Below are 23,431 nucleotides of genomic sequence, written 5' to 3' on the forward strand. Positions count from 1 at the left end.
CACACAGCTCTGGTAAGAATGCACTCCATCCCTGTGCTGTTACACAAGGATATTAGTATATACACTTTACACCAGGTCGGTTTTTTTAATTCACTTTTCTTACCTTTTTCTATCAGTTTTGTAATCGGGAACGGCTGGATTGACAGCAATGAAAAATGAAACCAATTTTGTTCTTATTAACAGAGCAGGTACAGTAAGAAACAGGCAGCTACAGTATTATATACTGCTCAGCTCAGCCACTATGCCTCCATGCCGTCTGGGGCCATCCTGTATAGGGGATGTAAGTTCAAACCTTCATGCCCATTATTATGTGCCAGTTTAGATATCAGCTTTGGATAAAACATCCTGTAATCACTTTTTTTTTTTTAGATAGAAACAGGACTGAGACCACTGGAATGTATTGAGCCATCACTGTATACCTACGATGTATTTTATGTGCGGATAAAAAATATTATTATTATATTATTTTCCTTTTGCTAAACAACCTTTTCATTTTGTATCTATTTATTTTATTCTTTATAAAATGTCTAAGCCATGGCATACTGTATAAAGAGTACTTCTGATTGTAAAGTTAAACATAGAAAAAAGAATAACTGTGTTGTATTGAAATATAAATCTGTAACAAGTGGCTATTTTGTAAAGTCATATAAAATACTGTTCTAGAATACAAATGTAGCATTGTTATTTGCAGGACCTTATAAAAATGGTGACTTTTAAGCTTAAATCAGAAATTTGTGCCAAGTGAGTCGAAATTGTTTGGAATTGTGTGACTTGTGATGCAGTTGCTTGGCAACATTATCACTGATTTCCAGTCAAGCCTGAACTTGAAGTTAACTATTAACCCAGAACTAAAAGACTTCAATTATTTATAACATAAAACACATAACGATTATTGTGATATTATTATTGTAATTTTTTAGATCAGTTATTGCCTTTAAATAAAAAAATATATATTAAAATCTTATTATTATTAGTTAGAGCATCACCTAGAATTTTAGGATTGAGATATATATATATAGGTGGTCTTCAGTGAGTTAATTCCATCTAGGGTTTCTGTGACGTCATAAATTACGAGACCGAAGGTCAAGTAATTTATAAACAGTCACAGAAACCCCAGATGGAATTGTTTTCAAAGAAACTACAAAATGATATTGCAAAAGTCTACCGGAAGCCAAAATAATAGTAATATTTCATGTTAGATTTAAAAAGGTCACTTTTTCAATTTGTGTCAGTTTTTGTTAGGTACAGTGGAACGTCACATATCCGACCATTACATAACCGCCCTCATCAATTAACCACCTTTCTAAATAAATAAATAAATAAATAAATAAATATTAAAAGTAGGCTACGAGAGTAACGACATTGGCAGCAAATGGAGCTTCCACGATGGAAACAGAAAGAAAGCGTTATAGCAATCAGCATTTTGGTGCGTTCCCCTTTAAGAGAGTCAGCTGCGTGTAGCAGTGATGTTTCAATACACCAGTCGAAAAAGCTTTTTTTGTGCAATGTGTTATATGATGGAGTGTATGGTTGCAGATATTGGCAGCATGTTGCTGTAGCTTTTAAATGCATTTGAATTATACAAGCAAACTTCATAAACGCAATTCTTACCAGCCGTTTGTTTAAAATAGCCGAAGGAATATTCAAACCGAGCTTCTTATCGGCTCTTGGCAATATCAAGAAAGAGCGCAAAGTACCGTGACAGAAATATTGAGAACGCAGAACCAGGGAGGCAGGGACTTCTAGAGTTAAGAAAGAAGCCATCAGTTGAAGGTTACTATACATTTACCGTTTTTTTGTTTTTTTTTTAAAGCTTTGCGTGGAGATGGCTTATAGCAAACCGCATAGCAACACTGTGTATTAGTAGCCTAATTAATCTCGTTTACGTTTGCTTACTTTTAAAGCAGATAATTTCCCCATGTTTAAATCAGTTTGCATGCTGTTTTTGTTCACTAACCTATCTATGGATGTGTAAATGCTTTTTCTATATTCACAAATCCAACTATTTCACATATCCGCCTTTACCCCAGTCCACAGGGGGTCGGATATGCAATGTTGTACTGTATATGGAAAACTACAAAGTGGTATGTAATTCAATATGTTAACGTAACATTATTATTAAGCAGGTTTCATTCAACGTTTATGAACGTGTTAATTCTATAGGGTGATGCTAAACGTTTGGCCATAGCTGTAGATTCGAGCCGGGGAGAACTGTCACATATTATAAGAAGTGAAGCACAAGTGAAAACTCAGCAGAGGATTGAATGAAATGCACCACATTTTTAAACAAAATTCTGCTACTAAGGTTTTTCCAAAAATATGCTTCTATAAAAATCTGCTTTTGTCTGGTTGTGTGATTGTGATGTCAACAGCCTGCAGCTCCCTGACAGGTGAAAACTGACAACAGCCTATCATGGCTTCAGGTAACTTTAAAGCTGTTTGTGCAGTACTACAGCTTTTTTTAATGCTGAAGATTAGCTTCTATAACGACTAAGCCTTGCCTCTGGATGACTGTTCAGATGATGGTACAGTAACATAATAATTTTACTGTTTCTATCCCTTTGAATAGACTAGGCTGGTTATATCTGGTCAGATATGATATTTAAGTAAAAATGTATGCTTCAAATACTGAGCGCTGCCTATTTGAATTTGTTCAATACCATCCAGCCTTGGACCTTGTTGACAACTTGAAAGGATTTTAGTGGATTAAAACAAAGTATTGCATGCAAAACAAACACATTTTCACTTCTAACATGGATACCCACATGCTTACTTGAAAAGAAAACAACTACTGTGTCTTAATCTTAAAAATGAAATATAGGTTCGTTGTGGCGGAGTGTCCCGCCCCTTTGTTTACTGTTTATTTATATTATGAGTTATATGTTTATATGACAGCGAATGCCAATATTATTTGTTATTGTTTTGTATTTTTGATTTTAAAAACCTTGTGAGGATGCATGACTGATCAGTTACTGATTATTTAACTAGCTGACAGTCACACATCCTTATTAAACTTGTGCAGACTATGGCCTATGATCATTTATTAATAGCTTGTCAACCCCTCGGCCAGAATATAAAAGCCTGCAGCTGTCTGCGCTTGAGGGAGACTGTCAGAGGAGAGACGTAAGTCTGTGGGAGAACGAGAGTAAAACAATTGCTAGACGTGCTGGTTAAAAACCAGCACGATACTTGTTTGGCTGGCCAACAAGCCTTTTTGTGTAGTGTTTTGTTTTTGGTTAAATCTTTTGTTGTGTTTATTATTTAATAAAGTGCTGAGCACTGTTGCACTTCAATTTGTCTGCATAGAAGAGCAAAAAAAAAAAAAAAAGGCTCAATGACTACGTGCTCCTTTGGCAGTAGCTACTTATCCCTGCCCTTGTTAGATGTAGTCAAAACAATTAATTCAGGCACTCTGCTAAATAACAGGAATTGCTGTAGCAGCCAAGCACGTTCGGATCCCCAGAGGCTGCTGCGGGCTGCTGATCAAGGGCTTGATAAGAGTCAGCTGGTGACAAAACTGAGAACTCTGCCCGTCGTTGATCAGGGAGCTCCCCGAAGATGTACAGGATCAGTTCTTGGTGGTACAGCAGATTTAAAGTCTTCAATCCAGAGCAGCTGCTGACAAGATTATGTTTATTCAAACAAATATTCAAATCGCATGCTGGAGATTGAGTTTTGTTTTTCCAATGCAAGAATCAACTCTTGAATAATGCTCTTAGCATTCTGATGCTTCAGAAACATAATATAATTAAATTCAAATTAGTCTAAATTGTGCTCATATCGAATATGACTACTTAAAGGCAGTTTTTTTTTTATTGGGGGGGGGGTCTAATTTTGTTCAATTAGCAGCTGTTTTTCTCCGTTCAAATACAGAAGTTAATTAAAGGCATGCTGTCCAGACTCCAGAGTTCAGCCTGCAAAGTTCTAGCTTAGGATCAGAAAACACAAACACCCCCACATTTACTGGCTTGCTTGTTTTGTGAATTATTTCCACTACCTCCCAGGTTGAGCGTTTGAGTAGTTTTTAAACAGTTTGAAAGGAAGACACCCCAATTTTTTTCAATGTGCCAAATGTTATAACTTCTTTTAAGGAATGCCAGCTCACACAGATTGTTCAGTGTGTCCAGCTGCTAAGAGTGCATACTCTTTTCCCTGAGATCTGGGAATTGTAAACCCTGATCTCAGTTTTGTATTTGGATCCCATGGGATTACTAAGCTTTTGCTTCAGTGCAAAGTTTGCACTCTTACAGTGTATTACGAGAAAATAACTTTACATTACAAAGAAGCAGCTTAGTTGCATGTAGGGGTCTTATATTGAAAAATGTATTCCTAGTTTTGAAACAATAGTATTTTATTCCAAGATGAAGAGCTTTGTGAATCAGGCCCCATGTGACTGAATCCTGTTATGAAAGGAACCCCTGTGACCCTCTGACGTCATTCAGGTCATCCCGAGAGAGTAAACATTGCTCTGCAGTGTGAAAGAGTCTCAAAGAGAGAGGCTAGCTGGAATCAGAGCTTGACAGTGAGTTTCCTCAGTCAGCAGTTAAAAACTTGAGCCTGAGTTTATCAAACCCTGTCCATGTTTAAGTTTAATTCTCTGAGATGCAGCCTTTGAAAGCTACCCTGATTCCAACAGGATAATGCATTCTGTATTCTATTCCAACACTTTATTGGCAATATAAAGGAATACCTATTGTACCAGACAGATGTCTATATTCAGTTCTGATTTCTTGAGGTACACTGAACATGTATTTTGGAAGCCTTTGTTGAAGGCGATATAAGGCAGAACACTTGAAGCTACTTCTGAGACTTAAAAATAAGTTAAGAATTTTTCACAACACAGTATGGTGTATTGACTTTACTTTAAGGGTTAGGGGTGAGATGTAGGTCACACGCTAATAAAACATAATAATAATAATAATAATAATAATAATAATAATAATCATTTGGAGCAGGTTTTGTTCTGATGATGGGTTAAGTGAAAGGAAAGAAGGCTTGCCCTTGAGTATAGATCATTTCCACTGGGTAGATCTTCTGTCCTGTGAACAGACACTTGAGTTATGTAGGGCTATTCAAAGTATGGAGGCAGCTGTGTAATAGAGTTAGGTGTTGAAATAATATTCTAGAACGAGAAAAATTCTAGTTAGTATGGCATGTTGTAATGTGAAAAATATCCACATACAGTTTTTTTTTTTATTTCCCTTTATTGATGATCAGATTACAACTTGGACCGAGTGCAGCCTGTTGTACAGTAATCCCATTTGTTGTGGTATGAGATGTTTGCATAACACAGTTTAAACTGTCTAAAACTGTAGTTAGAATTGCGGCTAGGAAAGTCAAATAGGAATTTGCTGCACATTCCTCATACCATGTAACAACAACAGTGGCATGTGCAACCATGGCGATAGGGATAGTGGGCTAAAGTACGTTTGTGTGTATGTCACACTTAAAGAGTACATATAGCTGAAGAACTGCTTATTCAATTGCGGTGAAACTTGGTTAGGACATTCTTTATCACAAGATATCGAGAGTATCATACTAGGGGGGATATACTGCATATAGGAGCTCATCTCCTTTTTACATTTTTTTATTTAATGTGCCCAATTATTTTACCCCAGATTTTCTCCCCAGTTTGGAATGTCCAATATTTTTTTCCTCCTCACCGCAGCAATTTCCCACTAAGCTCAGGAAATCCAAAAGTTAGGTGGGCATCCTCTGATCCCACGACCAAGCCAGCTTTTTCACCCAGGAACTCGAGAGCGGATGTCAGCGAGCTACCGGCCCCTGGAGGACAAAGGCCTGTGGTGTCCACTCTGAGTTCACTGGGCGCCTGGCCAGCAGGGTTCGCTGTAGCGTGATGATAAGAAGCAGTCTCTGCCGGGTTTGCCTCCCTTAGGAATCCCCAGCAACCCCCAGTCGACTCCGCGCAGCCAGGACGCGAACCTGCGCTGTATGACTCACCCTGCACACCACGCAGGTGTGCTTTTACCAGGTGAGCCACATATGGGTCATGTTGATCCACTTGTTTATGTTACTGAGAGACCTAACTTTATGGCGGATTTACAGTATGTTACCCATGTACTTGTTTATATTTAGAAACCAAATAAAGCCTGACAATTCAACCTGTAATGAGATGTATGAAAAACAACCTTGAGATGGTTATTTCTAAAACTTGGCAACTTGAATTGAATAAAGCTCTGCTAATAAAACTCTGGACAGAATTAGGCAATTGTACTTTAACAAGATCACTGAGAATATGAGTTTACTGTGGTAAACTTTTATATGGGAAAATGTAAAGGCGGAGTATGCTTTAAAAATAATCTCCTAAATGGTACATACAAAATTACAAATGGATTGTCAACACGTTGAAACATATTCACTTGTTTAAAAGCAAGTCAGGTTTGGGCTGATTGTAAAAAAAACTGTCAGTGGTTGTCAGCTTGTTAAAGGTATTGTGAGACTGCTGGCGGAGTCTGCAAACGCAACGCTGCTTCACCAGGACGTCATGTGGAGAAGCCAAGTACATTACCCAGCGTGAGGCCAACTGTTTGTTAGCTTGGCTCGGCATATCCTTGTGTTAAACCAACACAACTTTTTTCAGCTTTGAGTATCTATTTAATTTAATGGTAAATTGGAATGAACTCTTACAACTGCAAACATTTAATTTCACTGACATTTTGCAAGATCAAGAGAAAAGAGATCATCAGTATGAATGACCTGGATATTCTGGCATTCGTTCAAGCCACCTAAATCCCTCACAAAGCTATTTACTTCCATACAGTTTCAGAAATGAGAAAAACACCCATTGAATTTCAACCTTCAAATAAAAAACTCTGGGTTTTAGTTCAAGGGCTCATGTATTCTAAAGTTATTTGTTTTTCTCCCGCTGAAAACAATGGTGCTAATGACACTTTCAAGAAGGGCTTTGTGAATTTATTTGACTGTTTTATGGTTTAGAAAGCTAGACACATCATATCCCTGTGTGTCAGTCTAACCCAGCTATGCATTTGGTGGCTGGCATAATCCCAGCAGAGATAACATGAGGCATCACATATTCTGGTAAACCGTTTCTAAGAAAATGAACAAACAAACAAACAAACAAGCAAACATCATCTGTTCATATACTGTACATCTGCCTTTCAGAAACCCTCCTGTCATGTTCTGAATTCTTTCAATGTCTGTGTTTTATTATTATTATTATTATTATTATTATTATTATTATTATTATTATTATTATTATTATCTCCTTCACATGTGTCAGTGACCTCAACATTGACCACTAACCCAATATGGCTGCCTAGTTGAGGTGATTCGACTCGTAAGGTAATCTTGTGATTATCTTGTGATTATCTTGTGATTATCTTGTGATTGTAATTATTTCTAACGTGTTTTAAAATATTTTTCCATGTTAAAAAAATAAATGGAAGCAAACTTTGTACTGATGAAAACAAAAAAATGTGCCCATTGTTTGCCTAGTTGGTACATGGCTGTGTACTGTGATTCTCAGTCAAGTCCAATCGCTATTGCTGCCACACCGCACACAGTATTGCTTTGAAATATCACAGCTGTCTCTAGTTTTCTGTCTTGCTGTGGAAGTAGTACAGTAAAAATAAACACCTTGCAGGTACATTCATTTAAAGCTTTCATTTCTCTAAGACTACTAGCTTTGAGATACTGTTTTTAAATGCGGTATGTCACTGTGTTATATGAATCTCTCAGTCACCTTTGATTATTTTGTGAAGAAATATGGAAAACCCTCCCTAACCAAGGACTTTCAATTCCTAGAGAAACGTGCCTAAGGGTGGAGAGAGATAAAGAGAGATAACTGTTCTATAAACCGCTTAATTGTGTTAAGTAGTGGCCTGGGACCACAGGAATTTAGGTGCTTGTGTCCCAATAAGCACTTAAGCATTAAGAGAGATGGAAGATGGCTCCTTACCCACCCACCCACTGACCGCTTTCCTATCAGCTGGCGCTCTCATGCAAGAGCCTGACAATGAGCAGAATAAGAATGTTCTTCTTACTGGACATGATAAAAAGAGGGCTTATAAAGGTGTTTAGTTGTACAGGGTAACAGATGTGAAAGACCTTTATTATCCTGGGGATATAGTGGAGAAGTGCTGTGAAATACTGTATGTTAATCATAATTACTATATATATGAAACGTTTATTTTTGCATGTACGCAAAATTGTATTATTTATTTTTTATGAAACAATTATTTATTTCAGGATGTTTTGGACAAAAGCCCTTCTTCAGCTGTGCAGAAAGCAAAGTAAACACAGTGCGAGAGAGAGAGAGAGAGAGTAAGAGAGAGAGAGAGTATCCAAATAAAACTCATGGTGACAAATGATGTTCATTTTTTACAATAACTTAATTGACATTGTGTAAGTGTCCCAAAAGAAATAATCTCTGAATTACGAAACATTTGCTTGAATGAAATACAACTTTCCACAGACATTTGTTACAATACACCCTACAGGAGAAACATATTTAGGGTCAATCATTTTTGTCTGCATTGACTTGTTATTGGCATGGGTATGAAGTATAAGGGTTACCTCAACTAATGTATTCTCCTTGTCTATTTTTAGTTTGTATCAGAAGTTTAAGTATTTATTTTCCTTCAATAGAGCTCATAGAGTCATGTCTACACCAGGCATTACCCACTTTGTGAGGATTTGTGTATTTCTAGGATTTTCATCAACAAACCCGCACACAACCCCAAAAAGGTTTGATTCACAAGTACACTGTATTCAATAATCCCATTTGAAATGCCTCATATATTGTGTAAAGTGGACTCATTATATAGAGCAAGTTATACAATTTAGGAATTTAAATACAGTATCATGTGTTAAAATAGGGTTTTTTTTATCATATACTTCAGTTATATAATAGAAATGCTGTTTTAGTACAAAAAACACATTGTATAGCTATGTACATGTGAATGTGTGCTTCCTTTTGTGTTAGTGACCATACCTGTTCTTTTTTTTAAAAAAACCTGCATTAACAGAGATTTTAATTCCTGTTCTGGAATTATCCAACCTGAAACTAATTCATTCATGTGCCTTCATAACATGCAAATTTGATATGTGCTCAGTGTAACTTTTGCACATTGAAGTAAATGCCCTGTTATGCTTTATATAATGTGTTTTATCAAGTGCTCAGCTCAGTTTTTTTAATTTTTTTTTTATGTTAACCTTCTTAAAGAACAATGGTAAGGTAAAGTAGATTTGTTTACCTATATGTATGCCCTGCATGAATAAATGCAATATTAATGGATATTTCAGAGACAAAACAGGTTTCCAAGCCTCCATCTGGTTTAGAACACATCAAAGGGTTTATATCTACCTGTCAGCAAAGCCACTTCATTAGCACTTAAGCTTAATGTATTTCAAACACTGGCACATAATTCATATTGTGAAAAGGGGTCATTGTTTAAGCATTCGTGTGAGGGAGAGCCTATATGTTTTTGTAAATCTCCTTAACAGTAAATATCTGTTTGAGATGCCGACTTCACTTTCTCCTGTTCCTTAATATTATTGTATTTATTTTTGGTAAACAAATTTTAAGGTTCTCTTGGTCAGGTTTTAATTGTGATAATCTTAGAAAACCCTACAAATGCCAGTCCACTTCAATTTTGCCCCTGCGATAAGAAACATGAATCTCACACTGTGCCGTGCTTTTGTCTTGCAGAATTCAAGTGCAGATCATCGTGTACGATTAGACCTCGGATTATGGGACAAATTCAGTGAACTGGCCACAAAGTGCATTATTAAAATAGTGGAGTTTGCAAAAAAAGTGCCTGGCTTCACAGGACTGACCATCGCAGACCAAATAACTCTACTTAAAGCTGCCTGTCTAGATATCCTGGTAGGTGTTTTACATTTGTATTCCTACGCAAAGTTTAATAAAGGATAATAACAGTATTTTCATGTGAGACATTTTCTCATATACCACTGCTTCTAACCCTCTGTATGTGATTAGTTGTATACTGCATTTTGCTTGACACAATAGAAGGCTAAACATCAAAAAAATGGGAATAACACTGTAAATGTACAACTACAGTACATGTAAAATTATAGTGTATATATCGGCCAGACACAAGCAAAATAACTTTTTGGCACCCATGTGTGTGCAAGTATGAGCATTTGTTATACGCTTGAGTGTGTGCTCCTAAGCAACTTTTTAACAGCTTGGAAAGCATAAATATGAATTTAACAAGTAGTTACATCTTATAAAGGTTTTTTTTAGCTTTCCTCCCTTTGCATCAAAAACAAGTATCAGTCGATGATAAATACAGCTTCCCAGGATCCACCTCTTACTGCTTCCCTTTCAGATAAGTCATTTCGAAGGTGATTGTTGCTTTATTTTCCCCATACGTATGGTCTGTTTAGCTGAATCAATTTACATAGTTGTCTATATTCACTTGATACACAAATCATAAAAGCTGTTATGATACACATCACTCAGTTGTAGAGGGGAAGAAGAATCGCAAAATTGACATTATAAATATTGTTTTCCATGATTTACTATGGTTTTCTTTTCTTTATTACATTTTGCTGTGCTTTTATCTTGACATACTACAGTAACCTTTTATAGGGGGAATTCACCAAATATTAAACCTATTGAAGAGATTCTTTTGGGGAATATATGCTTTTGATTTCCACCAGCTGGTCCCTTAGCGTTAGTTTTCACAACATCTTTAGTGTTTTAATGATGCTAATGATCTAAGGAAAAGGGTTAAGGTTACATAAATGCATTAATAACAGTGGATGTGCTGTTATGTTTAGTCTGTAAGTTAGATGACTCAAATTTAAACCCATAGGAGCCCTGCCTCTCTTTCAGATCAAGCTACAAACTGAGTTCACCCTTAATAAAAAAATAATTTTGTTTTTCCAAATGCTGGAACACATGCAAGACTGTATGCTTTTCCTATAGCCTTGCTTACATAAACTTGATCCGTCACGTTGCGGCAGTCAGTCACGGACAGAATTCAAAAGAATGATCAAACAAATAGCTTTCCTCAGCCGTATCTTGATGAATCACTGTGATCATGTTTTATTCCTCTTTATCTTTCTGTTGTTTTTAGATGTAATGTCAATGCCGCCCTCCACAGGTGTCCTCTATAAAATAAATGTTATCTCAGCAGGTTTATAACCTGTTTTATTTTAAACTGCAGTGTCCCGCAGACACATTTAATTTTACACTGTTTCTTTGGCATCTATTAAATAGATTTTTCATAGTTTCGTCTTTTGTGAAGTCTACTTTTAAAGAAACCAGCCATTGTTGACTCTTGAGTTTGTCATTCTTGAATTTGTTTATAGCTGAAGGCACACAAGCTTCATCCCTCCATCAAGCTTTCTAGCTGCCCTCACAGTGTGAACGAAACAGTTCAAACCAGCAGCAGCAGGAGGCTATGCATATCATCTGCAAGCGCTGCAGCTGTATATTGAAGGAAGGCAAACCAAAAAAGCAATCAAATGAAACACATTTATTTGCAATGTACTGAAAACACTGAACTATAAGAAAGAGGCCTGGTACGAAGATAAAGCTCCAATCATTTTTAAAAGAAAACTACAATTCAATTTAGCTGGTAAAATTCATCAAGAATGGTTGAAAATATATATGTGATTAAATATTCATGCTAACCAAGATGTATTACAAGATCTTAATAGTAGCACAGTATATCTTGGACTATAGGGCATATAACATGCACCCCCTGTATAATGCACATGACTTGGATGCCTATGAGATATTATTTAGATATACTACAGCACACCTGCTATGTAGCCTATTTTGCCTGTAGATAACACACATAACCTGACAGATTTTCTTCTCTGCCGTTTGCATGTTTTCCGTTCTTCTTGCTTCTCATTGTGTTTGGATCTTTGTTGGGTGGGTTTCAGTCTTCAGGGAAACTGGCAAGCGCGCTCTGTCCTATCCGGCATTTAAAAATGCCTTTAAAGCACTGTTATTGTACTCTGTCTAAAAGCTGCTCAATAAGCCTGTTGCTGCAGTTAATTTGCTACAGAGATACGTTTGCCTCCCACTCATGTAGAACCTTGCTGCCATGCAGAGATGAAAGTACAGCAACCACCTAAAGGATTAGACCCATTAGCAAAAAAGGATGCGATGTTCAGTTGAACAGACAAGAAACCACAACTGAAGACTTTGTTTTCCAGTACTCTATATATTTTCTTTAAAGATGAATGGCTTAAGGGTATGTGCCACATTTGAAAATGAGCGAAAATGTATACACTGACAAGTTTTTAAACACAATAGCTTATATCAACAGCTGTATATATTTTAAGGGATCTATAATTTTCTTTCAAAAAATGTAAGGGGTAAGAAAGCCATTAGGTTTTAATCCATTCACTGAGTTGTCTTTTCTGTGAGCAATACAGTGTATATATTGGTAGCATCTGTCCAAAGAGCTGTTGAAAAGTTTTTGGAATGCGTTCTTCACTTTTATCTTAACAGAGAATCTTCAGGCATTTTTAGCAGACTTTGCTGGCCTCCCCTAAACATTTGAAAGCTTTCTAGTCTTAAGTTTTTTTTAACCCCAAGTACAGATGACAGTAGGTGCATTCCTCATCTCTGTTTTAGAGGATGGCTTTATATTTTCTTGAGCACTTAAAAACTAATAATGAAAGGTAGAAACAATTTTTCTTTTTAATAATTATTTTCATCTTTATGTACAATCTTTCAACATTGTGTTAAGAAATTGTCAGTACAATTAAAAAGCTCCTGTTATTAAACCAGACTAATGGTGGATTTTTTTTTTTATTACCCTGAATAGATTCTGAGAATCTGCACGAGATACACCCCTGACAAGGACACAATGACCTTTTCTGACGGCCTTACGCTGAACCGAACACAGATGCACAACGCAGGATTCGGCCCTCTCACAGACCTCGTCTTCACGTTTGCCAATCAGCTCCTGCCTTTAGAGATGGACGACACGGAGACGGGACTGCTCAGTGCCACCTGTCTTATTTCTGGAGGTACGGATTTGAACATGTATGGTGCTCATCCCTGTATTATATCAAATTGAAAGAAGAACATTTACAACACTGAAGAGAAGATAATGCATTTTTTTTTTTAACTTCTTCAGCCCTCTTTGGAGATTTATTAAAAAAAAAAAAAAAAAAAGTATTTATTTTTCAAGCACTTCTATTTGGAATTACAACACAGATGGTGATTATCGTTGTATTATCACCTGAGCCTGCAGGCTGTTTTTATTCAGACACAACCCTGGATCATAGCTGGGGCTCTTTTAATAGTGTGAGTCAGCTCAAAATAAATGTGTTCATTTAAAAGATCAGGGATGTATTACATTATTTTGTGCACTCCTTACAAAATAAACACCAGAGAGTTGGAGTGGAGTACCACAAACGTTTTGCCCAAGTTCCTCCCACACAGTGAATAATCATAATGCTATAAAATCATGTCAAAATCTGCAAGTGGGTATATCCAATTAATCTAAACAGTGAGGGCCCTAAATATCACTGTTTAAACCATTAATATAGGCCCAGAGATTATAAAAATCAAAAGTGCATGTTTGCCTTTTTAGTTATTTCTGTGTGTAGAAAAAAAAAAACTCTAGTTTATATATATAAAAAAAGCTGGTTTTTGCAATTGTTTGGGAAGGTCTGCTTATAAATTAGTTTAAAAAACAAACAAGTCCTAAATCCTTTACGGATCAGTATCATCCATGAATGTCTTTTTTTTAGTGATTACCCTCAACCCTTTTTCCAAACCATGAGCCATTGCTTACACTCGTGTCCTGGCCTAATTTAAGCGTGCCTTGGACCTGTATCAATAGCTACAAGTCTGTTCTGGTCCTAAACAATTGAGGTCTGTTACAAATTGGCTCAGAACAGAAAAGTAGATGATTCTCAGATTGCTCTGTTTAAAGCCAGGTCAGACAAAAAATTTAATTGAGCTTTTACACATTTCCAGAAAATCACTTTTGTTGTTACTTGCCAGCATAAGGGGTGGTCACGAAAAAAAAAAAAAACAATACTTGCAAAAATGCCTTTCATCCCTACCATAGACTGACATTGTAAAATAAATGTCCTCAGGTGATAGCGATAAACACATATATAAAAGTACCCATCTATAAATGTAGGCAAATATGATGGGAGAGGAGGGATTCAGACCTTATCATACCCTGTCCTTTACTTAGTTATTTGGGAATTACACTTAACAGCTATATGGAAACAGAAGTCCAAGTCTGTGCAGCGGTAGGATTTGGAATTCAGATTAGCTTCATCCACTTATATATGAGAAGCATCAGCAAGACATTTTGCATCCAGATAGTGTGTTAAAATACAAAAATTTACTAAATAGTGCCTCTTGTTTCAAAAACAGTCATATGCGCTATTGTTAAAAGCAAGGGATACTGCAGTCTAGCATAATACAGTATTCCACAGCTTCTTTTCACATGTAATTCCATGGATGGCATTAGGTTTATCTTTAAATGCTGCCATCTACTGGTAATATGAAGTTCTACAAGAGCTAATACAATGGAGTGGTGTTAGAGCTCCCCCTTTTGTTTTAGAATGGACTGACCGCATGGTGTAAATGTCAGCACTACACTAGACAAGATTTGTGCATAGCTGTTAACAACAACATCCATACAAACATTAATCACTCTATTCTAACTATAAACACCACAGGAACGCTTTCTAGCTTTTCCATTAGTCTGAAATTGTATTTTGTTTCAATTCCAGACCGACAAGATCTTGAGGAACCAGCAAAAGTTGATAAGCTGCAGGAACCACTTCTGGAAGCATTAAAGATTTATATAAGAAAGCGGAGACCTAGTAAACCACACATGTTTCCAAAGATTTTAATGAAAATTACAGATCTGCGCAGCATCAGTGCAAAAGGTATGAACCTGTATGTCCTGGAAAGACAGCAACAAAAATAATAATATATAAATCAAAACTATTTACTGTATAATTGCACACACAGGTGCATGCTCTTAGGCTATACGCAAGATAAGTGTATGGGTTTGCATGCAGCACTATTCAGAAAGGAGTTGATGAGAAAGAATAGTAAACATCTATTAGAAATCCACCTACAAGGCTTTAGTTTGGTATTGTATCACGTTTACTATCTCACACCATGCTGTGGTAAAGTAATGCAACTTTTTAAACATCTTGCATTTCCATTCATATTCAGTCATAGATAACTTATACTCAGGCACAGAAGCTTTTCTATGAAAACAAAAGCAGTGTATACCCAAGTACAAGTATGCATTCACCTATCAGCACGATTATACAGTACATATCATGACATGTAAAAGCAACTGGCTATGCAATATTCTATTTTCTAATATGAAGCGTACAACTTGTCCTTGGAATCCTTTAGGGTTGTAAATCATATTATAGTTTTTTGGACAGTAGTCTTTTTTAATAAGGGACCCCCCCCCCCCCCCCCATACAAAGTATCCCATTGGCATGTAAACACATTATTTTACAAAATAAACACTTTTCGGGGTTGTATTCCAGTCTCACATTCATGTGTAGCTGACTTTAGTAGGAGTGTTTTCATAGCTATTGGTTGATGGTCCAAAAATCACCCTAAATGGAGGGTGTCATTTTCAGATACAAGACAAAGCACAGTAGCTTGTGAAATGCTAACAGAAATGTGTCTTCTTTCAGGTGCAGAACGTGTTATAACACTAAAATTGGAAATTCCAGGATCAATGCCTCCACTAATCCAGGAGATGCTTGAAAACTCAGAAGGACAAGATGCACAAGGTGCTGATGAAAAGGAAAGTACAAACAAAAGCGAACAGAGCGGCAGCTCATCTCCAGGATCAGAAGACAGCGGCCCCATCAGTCAGCCTGCAGCGGCACAATAGAACTATTAAACAATTTTAGACATCCCCTTACAAAATACAGGAGGAACAGGCAAAGCAAGAAGCATTTTCATAGATGCTTTGCCTTTGTGTTTTTTTTTGCAACACTAAGGCCTAAAAGGACCAGTTCTTTGCATACAATTCCAATTAAGCTCTTAACTTTTTTTGGACTTCAGTCTATATATCCTTGAATTTTAAAAGTTCCATTGGTAAAACTACCTAAACTGGTTTTAAAACGTCAGGGTTACATTATTTAATTTCACAATTGCATGGTTCAGAGCTTGGCAAGTGGTTCAATTCTTTACTTGTTGACATGCATTGTACATATCATTGTATGGTTAAATCTTTGTTACTATACTGGATTTGTGGTGCTTTTTCATTGCCTTAAATATGTTTTAAGGCAAGACATCAAGATATAAAATGGGCTTATTAAATCCTAAAAACATATAGAATGTTCTGACTTAGGTTAGTATGGAAGTCTATTTTATATCTGTTCATATATTTAAGGTGTATCTATTTTGTACTGTTTATTCCCCCATAAAAAACATGATAGCCCCGACCCTTCAATATCAATATAAACTGCCAATTCCGTTAAACAGGTCAAAGAAATTGTCAGTCATTGTAAGTAAAATGGTTCACATCTTTTTAAACATGTGAGAAGCTCAAAGAAAGAATATTACACATATTTTGCAGTAAAGATAGCCTCCAAGGCAAATCACTGTTCAGTGTTACAATGTTGTTTTGTTTGCCTGTGTCATGTTGAGCCAGTTAGATAATGTATGTAATTGGCTGACTCAGTGAATCACCATGCAGCACTGTTGTAGAGTTGTGTTCCTAGATAATCTTAATTAGGGGTTTTAATCGATTAATCAGACCTGTGGGTGATTAAAAAAATAATTGATCGATTAATCTTGTCTACCTGAGTGCGCAAAAAAGAGATTTTGAAAAATGGCAGAAGGTACCAAATATAATCTACTCAACTCTGCCTTTACTTTACAAGGGATAATGGGATATAAAGAGAGCTCCAGGGCAATTTTTCTATTGTCTATGGAGAGGGGTCGGATTGGGCTGACTTTCTCAGTGTCTAAAATATTTTAAAACTTTTGAAAATCTGTTTCACTGTTGCCCAGGGTCCAACTAAATGAACCTGGTGAATGATAAATTGATAAGAAAAATGTACTTTTCTGAATACAGTCCTTCATCCGCGCCTGCTTAGTTAAGATCACGTTTTCTAGTGCTGTGTAAAACTGTTCTGTGATTGCAGTGTCATATTTACCTATAGCAAAATATTTTACTTACTAGTTGTATGGTAATAAGCATTACATTTTGCTGTACCAATGCAAATTTACTTAAGCTACTGCAGTTGCTATTTTTAATATGATCGTAGTGAAATATATAGCTTGATTGATACCTGAATTCACAATTCTCTTATTTAATTATATAAAAACTTCTCCAATACAGTTTACTTAAATAAATATTGCAAAACTAATCAATTAATAAGGGTCTTTGTTTTGACATGAAATTTGAAAAATTAACGTTTTATAATTGCATCTGCTGTGCAAAGCTCTAATCTCCACTTTCTGCCCATGTGCCATCTCTGGTACTGCATTCAGAAAAGTGCATTTTTCGTTTCAATTACAGTATGTCATCATTAACATGTGTTGTTTTTTGTCAAGACACCCCGGGCAAGAGTAAAACAGACTAAACATTGATAAAATCAGTTCAAAGCAGCTCTGTCCGACACCGCTCCATTGACTCAATAGAAAAACTTGTCCCAAGCTCTTTTTATATCCCATAACCCTTTGTTGAGTATCTTGGAAATATAGAAGATCTTTGGTACTTCTAAAGACCTTGGTAAAAGGGCAACTGGAAGGTATACCAAATATTTCACAATATCTTAAAATGCAGAAAAAAAGACTGCAACTTGCAACATTTGTGCATCGGTGTTTTCCTTTCACAGCCGTACTAAAATTTGCAAATATTTTCAGACTGTCAAAAAAACTTGTATGTACATACATGTATATTAAACATTAGCTGGCATTATGAAACATCTGCAGTAAATAGCATTATGTTAATTTGTATTTCTCTTTCAATACAATTCATATCACTAGCAAACAGGTGTGATTAATTGATAGTACAGCAGATGATTAATCGATCAGTAGAAAATGTCAAGATTAAAACCCCTACTTTTAAATTATTTTAGACCTCAGCTAAAACACTAAAGCCGTGGCAATAATTAAATGTTCAAGTTTATTACTTGGAAGTATCAGAAAAATATGCAAGATATTCACAGATTCATCCCATTCTTGCAGATGCAGTGACTGAGCCAATTCATTTCAAGCACTGCTGTTGGGATATTCTTTGATATTTGCTATACCTGTAATGTATTTTCCCTGGCTCCGTTTGTACATTAACAATGCTTTTTATGCTCATATACCGTTTACCTATACCATGGATTCTCCTGGCAAATTAATAAAATATATTTATTTTAAAAATACATAAGTATTATAACTATAAATAACTATATCGTTTCATAGCATTCTGTACTACAATTGAAAGAGTATTTTTTAAATGGCTTATGTTTTTATTTGTATACATGCAAGATTTGGAAGTCTGTCGCATTAAGGAATTTCAGACCTGAATGATATCAGATTTCACTTTTATAAAAATGTACCAACTATGCTTGAGCAAGTATATTTCAGCGTAAAAGCATGCTGAATTCACACATTTGCTGGTGATATTGCACTCTTAGCATATCGACCTACTTGCATTTTGTCTGCTAAATATGCATTGATTCTACTGCTCAAAACAGTATTCAATCTATAGTTCTAAACCTAAAAAGGTACCAATCAAAGAGGAAATCTGTAGCATCAGCAGAGTGTGTGAATGTTCGTTCTTAGTGCTTAAATACACTCAGGTCATTTAACTGAGCATATATGAGCAACAAAGGAATAAACATTAGCACCTTCAGATGTTAACTTCAAATCTGTTGCCCTTTGCAATTATGTTGAATGTAATGCTAATTCATGGGGCGTACGCTGGATAGAGCAGATGAAGCCAAAACGAGTTGGGGGGACAATAGTGGACGGAGAGAGCCCAGACAGGATAGAGAAGCGAGCCACTGGCCCGGACTTAGGAGTGGGCTTGGAGGGGCCCGGACTTAAAATTAGGATAGGAAAAGATCCCCAACCGATGAGCCGTCCTGTGCGTAGGACTGGGCTTGGTCGTGAAGACTGCTAGTCCCGAGGATCTGAAAAACACATAAAAGGGCTCCGACTCAGCAGAGGCGCCTCTCGTACCAAAAGGAACAGTCCTGGTGCGTTAGGACCTGAAAGGAAATGGCAGTAAAAGGGGTCCGACTAAACGAGGTGAGGCACAGGCCTCCGAAGCCGGGAGCAGAGAGACATCCTGCAGGGAACCTGCAAAAGAGAGATGGGTTAATCTGGGACTTGAGCACCGAGAGAATAAAGCGGGCCACATCCCGAAGGAAACAGAATAGAGCCTCATGTGCTGCGAAAGGATAGTGTGGCCAGGGGTCCCCTCTGACTCATGCAGTGAGAACCCCCCCATATGAAGAGGTAGCGCAGCTGACCTGAGGTCGGGGAAGTGAGCCTCACTTGCCCCCATAGGGTGGACCCCTGGCTCCCCGCAGAAACTCCACCGTGAGACAAACAGAAGTCGTTCCAGTGCATAACATAAAAGCAAGGACATACAAGACCAACGAGAAAGGACATACAAGACAAAAAGGGAGAGAAGTTAAGAAAGGGTTAGTGTGAGGTTGTTATGTGTTTACTTGCTGCTTGGTGGAGAGGAAAAAAACCCTTTGGCTATTAGGGAAAAACCTCTGGTGGTCCCGACGGTCAGGTAGCCCCCACTCCAGGCATGCTAGCTATTTTCTGTGTCAAGTATTATTGGAGGAAAGTTGGAGCATTGGAAGCTCCAAATGGGGCAGTTGCAGATTTAAGTGGTAGATTAACCCTTTGCGGTCCTATGTCGGACCCTGTAAAAAAGGGGTGGATCTGAGGAATGCAGATAGCCCCGGCACCACAGACCTAAACAAACAAGATAGCTGCTTCTGCAGCCAGCGCTCAAAGAATATCACAGACATTTGTAGATCTTTTTTTTCAGATGTTACAGTAATAAAATAATGACTTGGATCGCATTATTGAGGAGTTTGGTAGTCGGTATGCATGACTATGAAGAGGTATGTGAAAAATACAGCGAACAAGGGGTGGAGCGGGGCTGGAGATGCAGTACTGAGTGTCCTGTTGATATGCAGTGCCTTTTAAACCTGTTTTACTGTGAAAAAAATACTTTTAAAACAGCACGTCTGAAATAAACTGCGCGTGTGAAAATAAATTGGACCTGACGCGCCTGAGACGGGCTGAATAAATGGACCGCTAAGGGTTAAAGCAAGTTTGAACTTTTGCATGCTGCAGTAGGGAGCAGAGATCTGCTGCAGTGAGGAGTGATTAACTGCAGAGGGCAGGATCTGCTGAAAAGTGCAGAGATTTGAGGAAGTAGTTGATGGACTGCTGTCAGTAGTGTGCAGTGGCCTGCTGTAGAGAGCAGAGGTCTGGTGAAGTGGAGATCTGTAATATTGTACAGAAGACTGCAGTCAGTAGTGTGCAGTGGCCTGTTAAAGAGAGCAGAATTGTGTGATTATGTTATTCAATGACCATGTGGGGAGGGACACTACTGCTGCTTCAACACTGAACTGCTATGGAGGAAAAAATACCTTTCAGAATCCTGTTGGTGTACTAATCTTTAAAGAAAGGTTGCGCTGGAAATGCGTCAAAGGAAGATTTGTTTAGATCTGGCTGTGTGGAACGTTCTGCAAACAAAGCTTCGCAATAGATGTTAAGGGAGACGCAGCGGATGTTGAATACTGGAGCGGCGCTTTGAACAGTGCGGCTGGAGATTAGATGGTTGCAGGCTTAACTGACGATGAAACTGCTGCAGCAAGAAAAAAAAAGAAAAGCTGAAGGATGAGAAGAATCTCAGAACAGGTAGGAAAATTTGCTCTGAATCATCTGAAATCGGACGAGAGAGCGAGAAGGCGAAGTTTAGACATTAGTAAAGAGATAAAGTAAGCACGTTTTGACGGAGTCTGAGCGTTTGCTAGAAAGCGAAACCACTAGACAGAGAAGGTGCATGTGATTGGGGTTTAAATAGGAAATTAGTAAGGACAGACATTAAGCAGCCCCAGCTCCCACCCTCCCGGCTGTTTAGCACTTCACACAAAATTGAAGACCAAACTCATCTTACAGTTCTTAATGTTTAATTCCAAGTTAATTTCAAAAAAGCAGTTTACATTTTATTTATCTTAACAATTAAAATGTGTGTTAGCACCGGAGTCTAAACAACTTCTAAAAGCCAATCAGACAAATACATGACATTTCAGTGATAAGTAAAAAAAACAAACAGAAGAGAATAAAACTGTATAATAATAAAACGTGTAAAACATCTACACACCAGTAAAAACCACTGAGAACTTTATCACAAAAAATGAGCAAAATGTACAAAATTCTGCAAGACAAGACAAGAGGAGATGCTCTACAAGATCATGTGTGTTGCTGGAAAATTTTTGTTGCCAAGAACACCTAATCAAACATTTCAAATGCATCTTCATCATCTGATTCTGCAAAATATTTTACTTCTTTTTTGGCTCGACCTGGCCTTTCTCTTGAAGAGGTTTCTGATCTTCCAAAGTTGTTTATGTCAAAATCATCATTTTCTGAAACAACTTTCTTGGATTTCTGAAAAAGTAAAAAGATTTTATTCAAGCTTTTTTTTGCACATTCCGAGTGACATTTGATTCTGTAATGTTTATCCACTGGCTATAAACTTCAACACCTGCTATTTTATCAAATAAATTAAAATTACCAATGACTGGCAGAGAGCAAGAACATTTTAACTTACAAAATATAGATCAATGAATAAATTAAAACATACTTCTGCTATGATCAAAGGGGTTAATTTAAAAACAAAACAATAAAATACAAAAAATCATAATGTTCTAGTGCTCAGCTAGAGAAATACTGTATGGAACAAGCCAGTTAAAAACAAAAAGATCTTCAGACCAAGAGACAGACCAAGGTTTCTTGATTTGTAATAAATACACTGTTCAGATTACCTAGAACAGGGCTTCTCAAACTCGGTCCTAGGGACCCCCTGTGTCTGCTGGTTTTCATTCCAAATGAGCTCTCAATTACTTAACTATACCCTTAATTGAACTAATAATTTGCTTAATTAGACCTTTTTACTTGTTTTCAGCTCTTGAATAATTGCATATTTCAAGTTAGCTATAACATTTGATAAGTAACTTGAACTGCAACTGCTTAAGAGCTGAAAACAAGTAAAAATGTCTAATTAAGCAAATTTTTAGTTCAATTAAGGGTATAGTTAAGTATTGTATTTGCTTACGATTGTAAGTCGCCCTGGATAAGGGCGTCTGCTAAGAAATAAATAATAATAATAAAAATAAGTAATTGAGAGCTCGGTTGGAATGAAAACCAGCAGACACAGAGGGTCCCCAGGACCGAGTTTGAGAAGCTCTGACCTTGAACATGTTTGATCACACGTTGAAACCATGAGACTACTATTTACAAAGTTTCCAAAATTTAAAAAAAAAAAGTATTTTAGGTAGTCTTAATATAGTTTTACAAATCAGGAACTTATCTTTTTATTTTTAAGTAGCCAGCTTGACCTACATTGCATGATTAGATCAATACTGGGTTTTACTAAAATCTGGGAAGACTCAGATGCAACAAGTACTATATTTTGTGCGGATCGATGAATGTGATGAAGTGACCGACATGTACGCTGCTTGATTTTCATTCAACATAAAGATGTAACATTTTTTGTACCTTCTCAAATAATGTATTATTTGCAAGTCACTCACCCTGCTTGTAGGGGTTTTCCCTGTCTTTTTTGCAGGAGAGTATTCATCTTCCTCTTCAGAGCCAGATTGAGGTTTTCTCTTCCTTCCTCGACCTTTACCTGTGGAAACATAGGTATTCAAAGTTCTATTTGACAGATTCTATCACTATATTAAAATCACAGGCTTAAATCAGCCAAAGGGTATGCACAGAAGTAAGAGCCAGCGCCATCTTGTGAGCTAATGTGAATAAATAAATCATCTTTGTGAACTGAACCCATTCATGGAGCTTATTCACCAAAAAGCCAAGATATTGAAAAACTGACATCACTCATTACAGACTACATCTGGGTACTAGACTTTAAACTATTTCATATTTTACATGGGAAAGTCTTCTTATATGGCTCTTGTAAAGGAACTGAAAACAAATGTATTCAAAGTAATTTAACTTGGTATACAGTTGAAGACAAAAGTATTGGCATCCTAAGCTTATTATACCATAATTCAAGATAACAGATCAAGGACAAGCATGTAATAAACACTTTAATACAACAAATGAAAATTACAAAATGTATAACAACTTAACAAATAATCTTTATAAAAAAATAAAATCAAACTTCTTTCATTTAAAGTATTCATTCATGAACAGTATTTCCTGTGTTCTCCTTTTGCTTTATTTCAG

General features: G+C 36.8%; 2 protein-coding genes across 4 annotated transcripts in view; one reads left to right on the forward strand and one right to left on the reverse strand.

Moving 5' to 3' along the window:
• The window catches only part of LOC117394672 (retinoic acid receptor beta-like), an 85,286-nt gene extending 67,210 nt beyond the window's left edge, over window positions 1-18,076 (forward strand). Inside the window, exons 5-8 of the mRNA XM_033993094.3 lie at window positions 9,692-9,868; window positions 12,798-13,002; window positions 14,734-14,892; window positions 15,670-18,076. Coding sequence (XP_033848985.1) covers window positions 9,692-9,868; window positions 12,798-13,002; window positions 14,734-14,892; window positions 15,670-15,872 — 744 coding nt within the window. The 3' untranslated portion in view covers window positions 15,873-18,076. The remainder of the gene's footprint in view (window positions 1-9,691; window positions 9,869-12,797; window positions 13,003-14,733; window positions 14,893-15,669) is intronic.
• A 3,057-nt stretch (window positions 18,077-21,133) lies between these two features.
• The window catches only part of LOC117394436 (DNA topoisomerase 2-beta-like), a 61,395-nt gene continuing 59,097 nt past the window's right edge, over window positions 21,134-23,431 (reverse strand). For all 3 annotated transcript variants that reach the window (XM_059012833.1, XM_059012834.1, XM_059012831.1), the window contains exons 35-36: window positions 22,774-22,871; window positions 21,134-21,628 (exon numbers count right to left, since the gene is read on the reverse strand). In XM_059012833.1, the coding sequence (XP_058868816.1) occupies window positions 21,473-21,628; window positions 22,774-22,871 (254 nt within the window). In that variant the 3' untranslated portion in view covers window positions 21,134-21,472. The remainder of the gene's footprint in view (window positions 21,629-22,773; window positions 22,872-23,431) is intronic.

This window comes from Acipenser ruthenus, chromosome 3 (genome assembly GCF_902713425.1).
Source record: "Acipenser ruthenus chromosome 3, fAciRut3.2 maternal haplotype, whole genome shotgun sequence".
NCBI lineage: Eukaryota > Metazoa > Chordata > Actinopteri > Acipenseriformes > Acipenseridae > Acipenser > Acipenser ruthenus.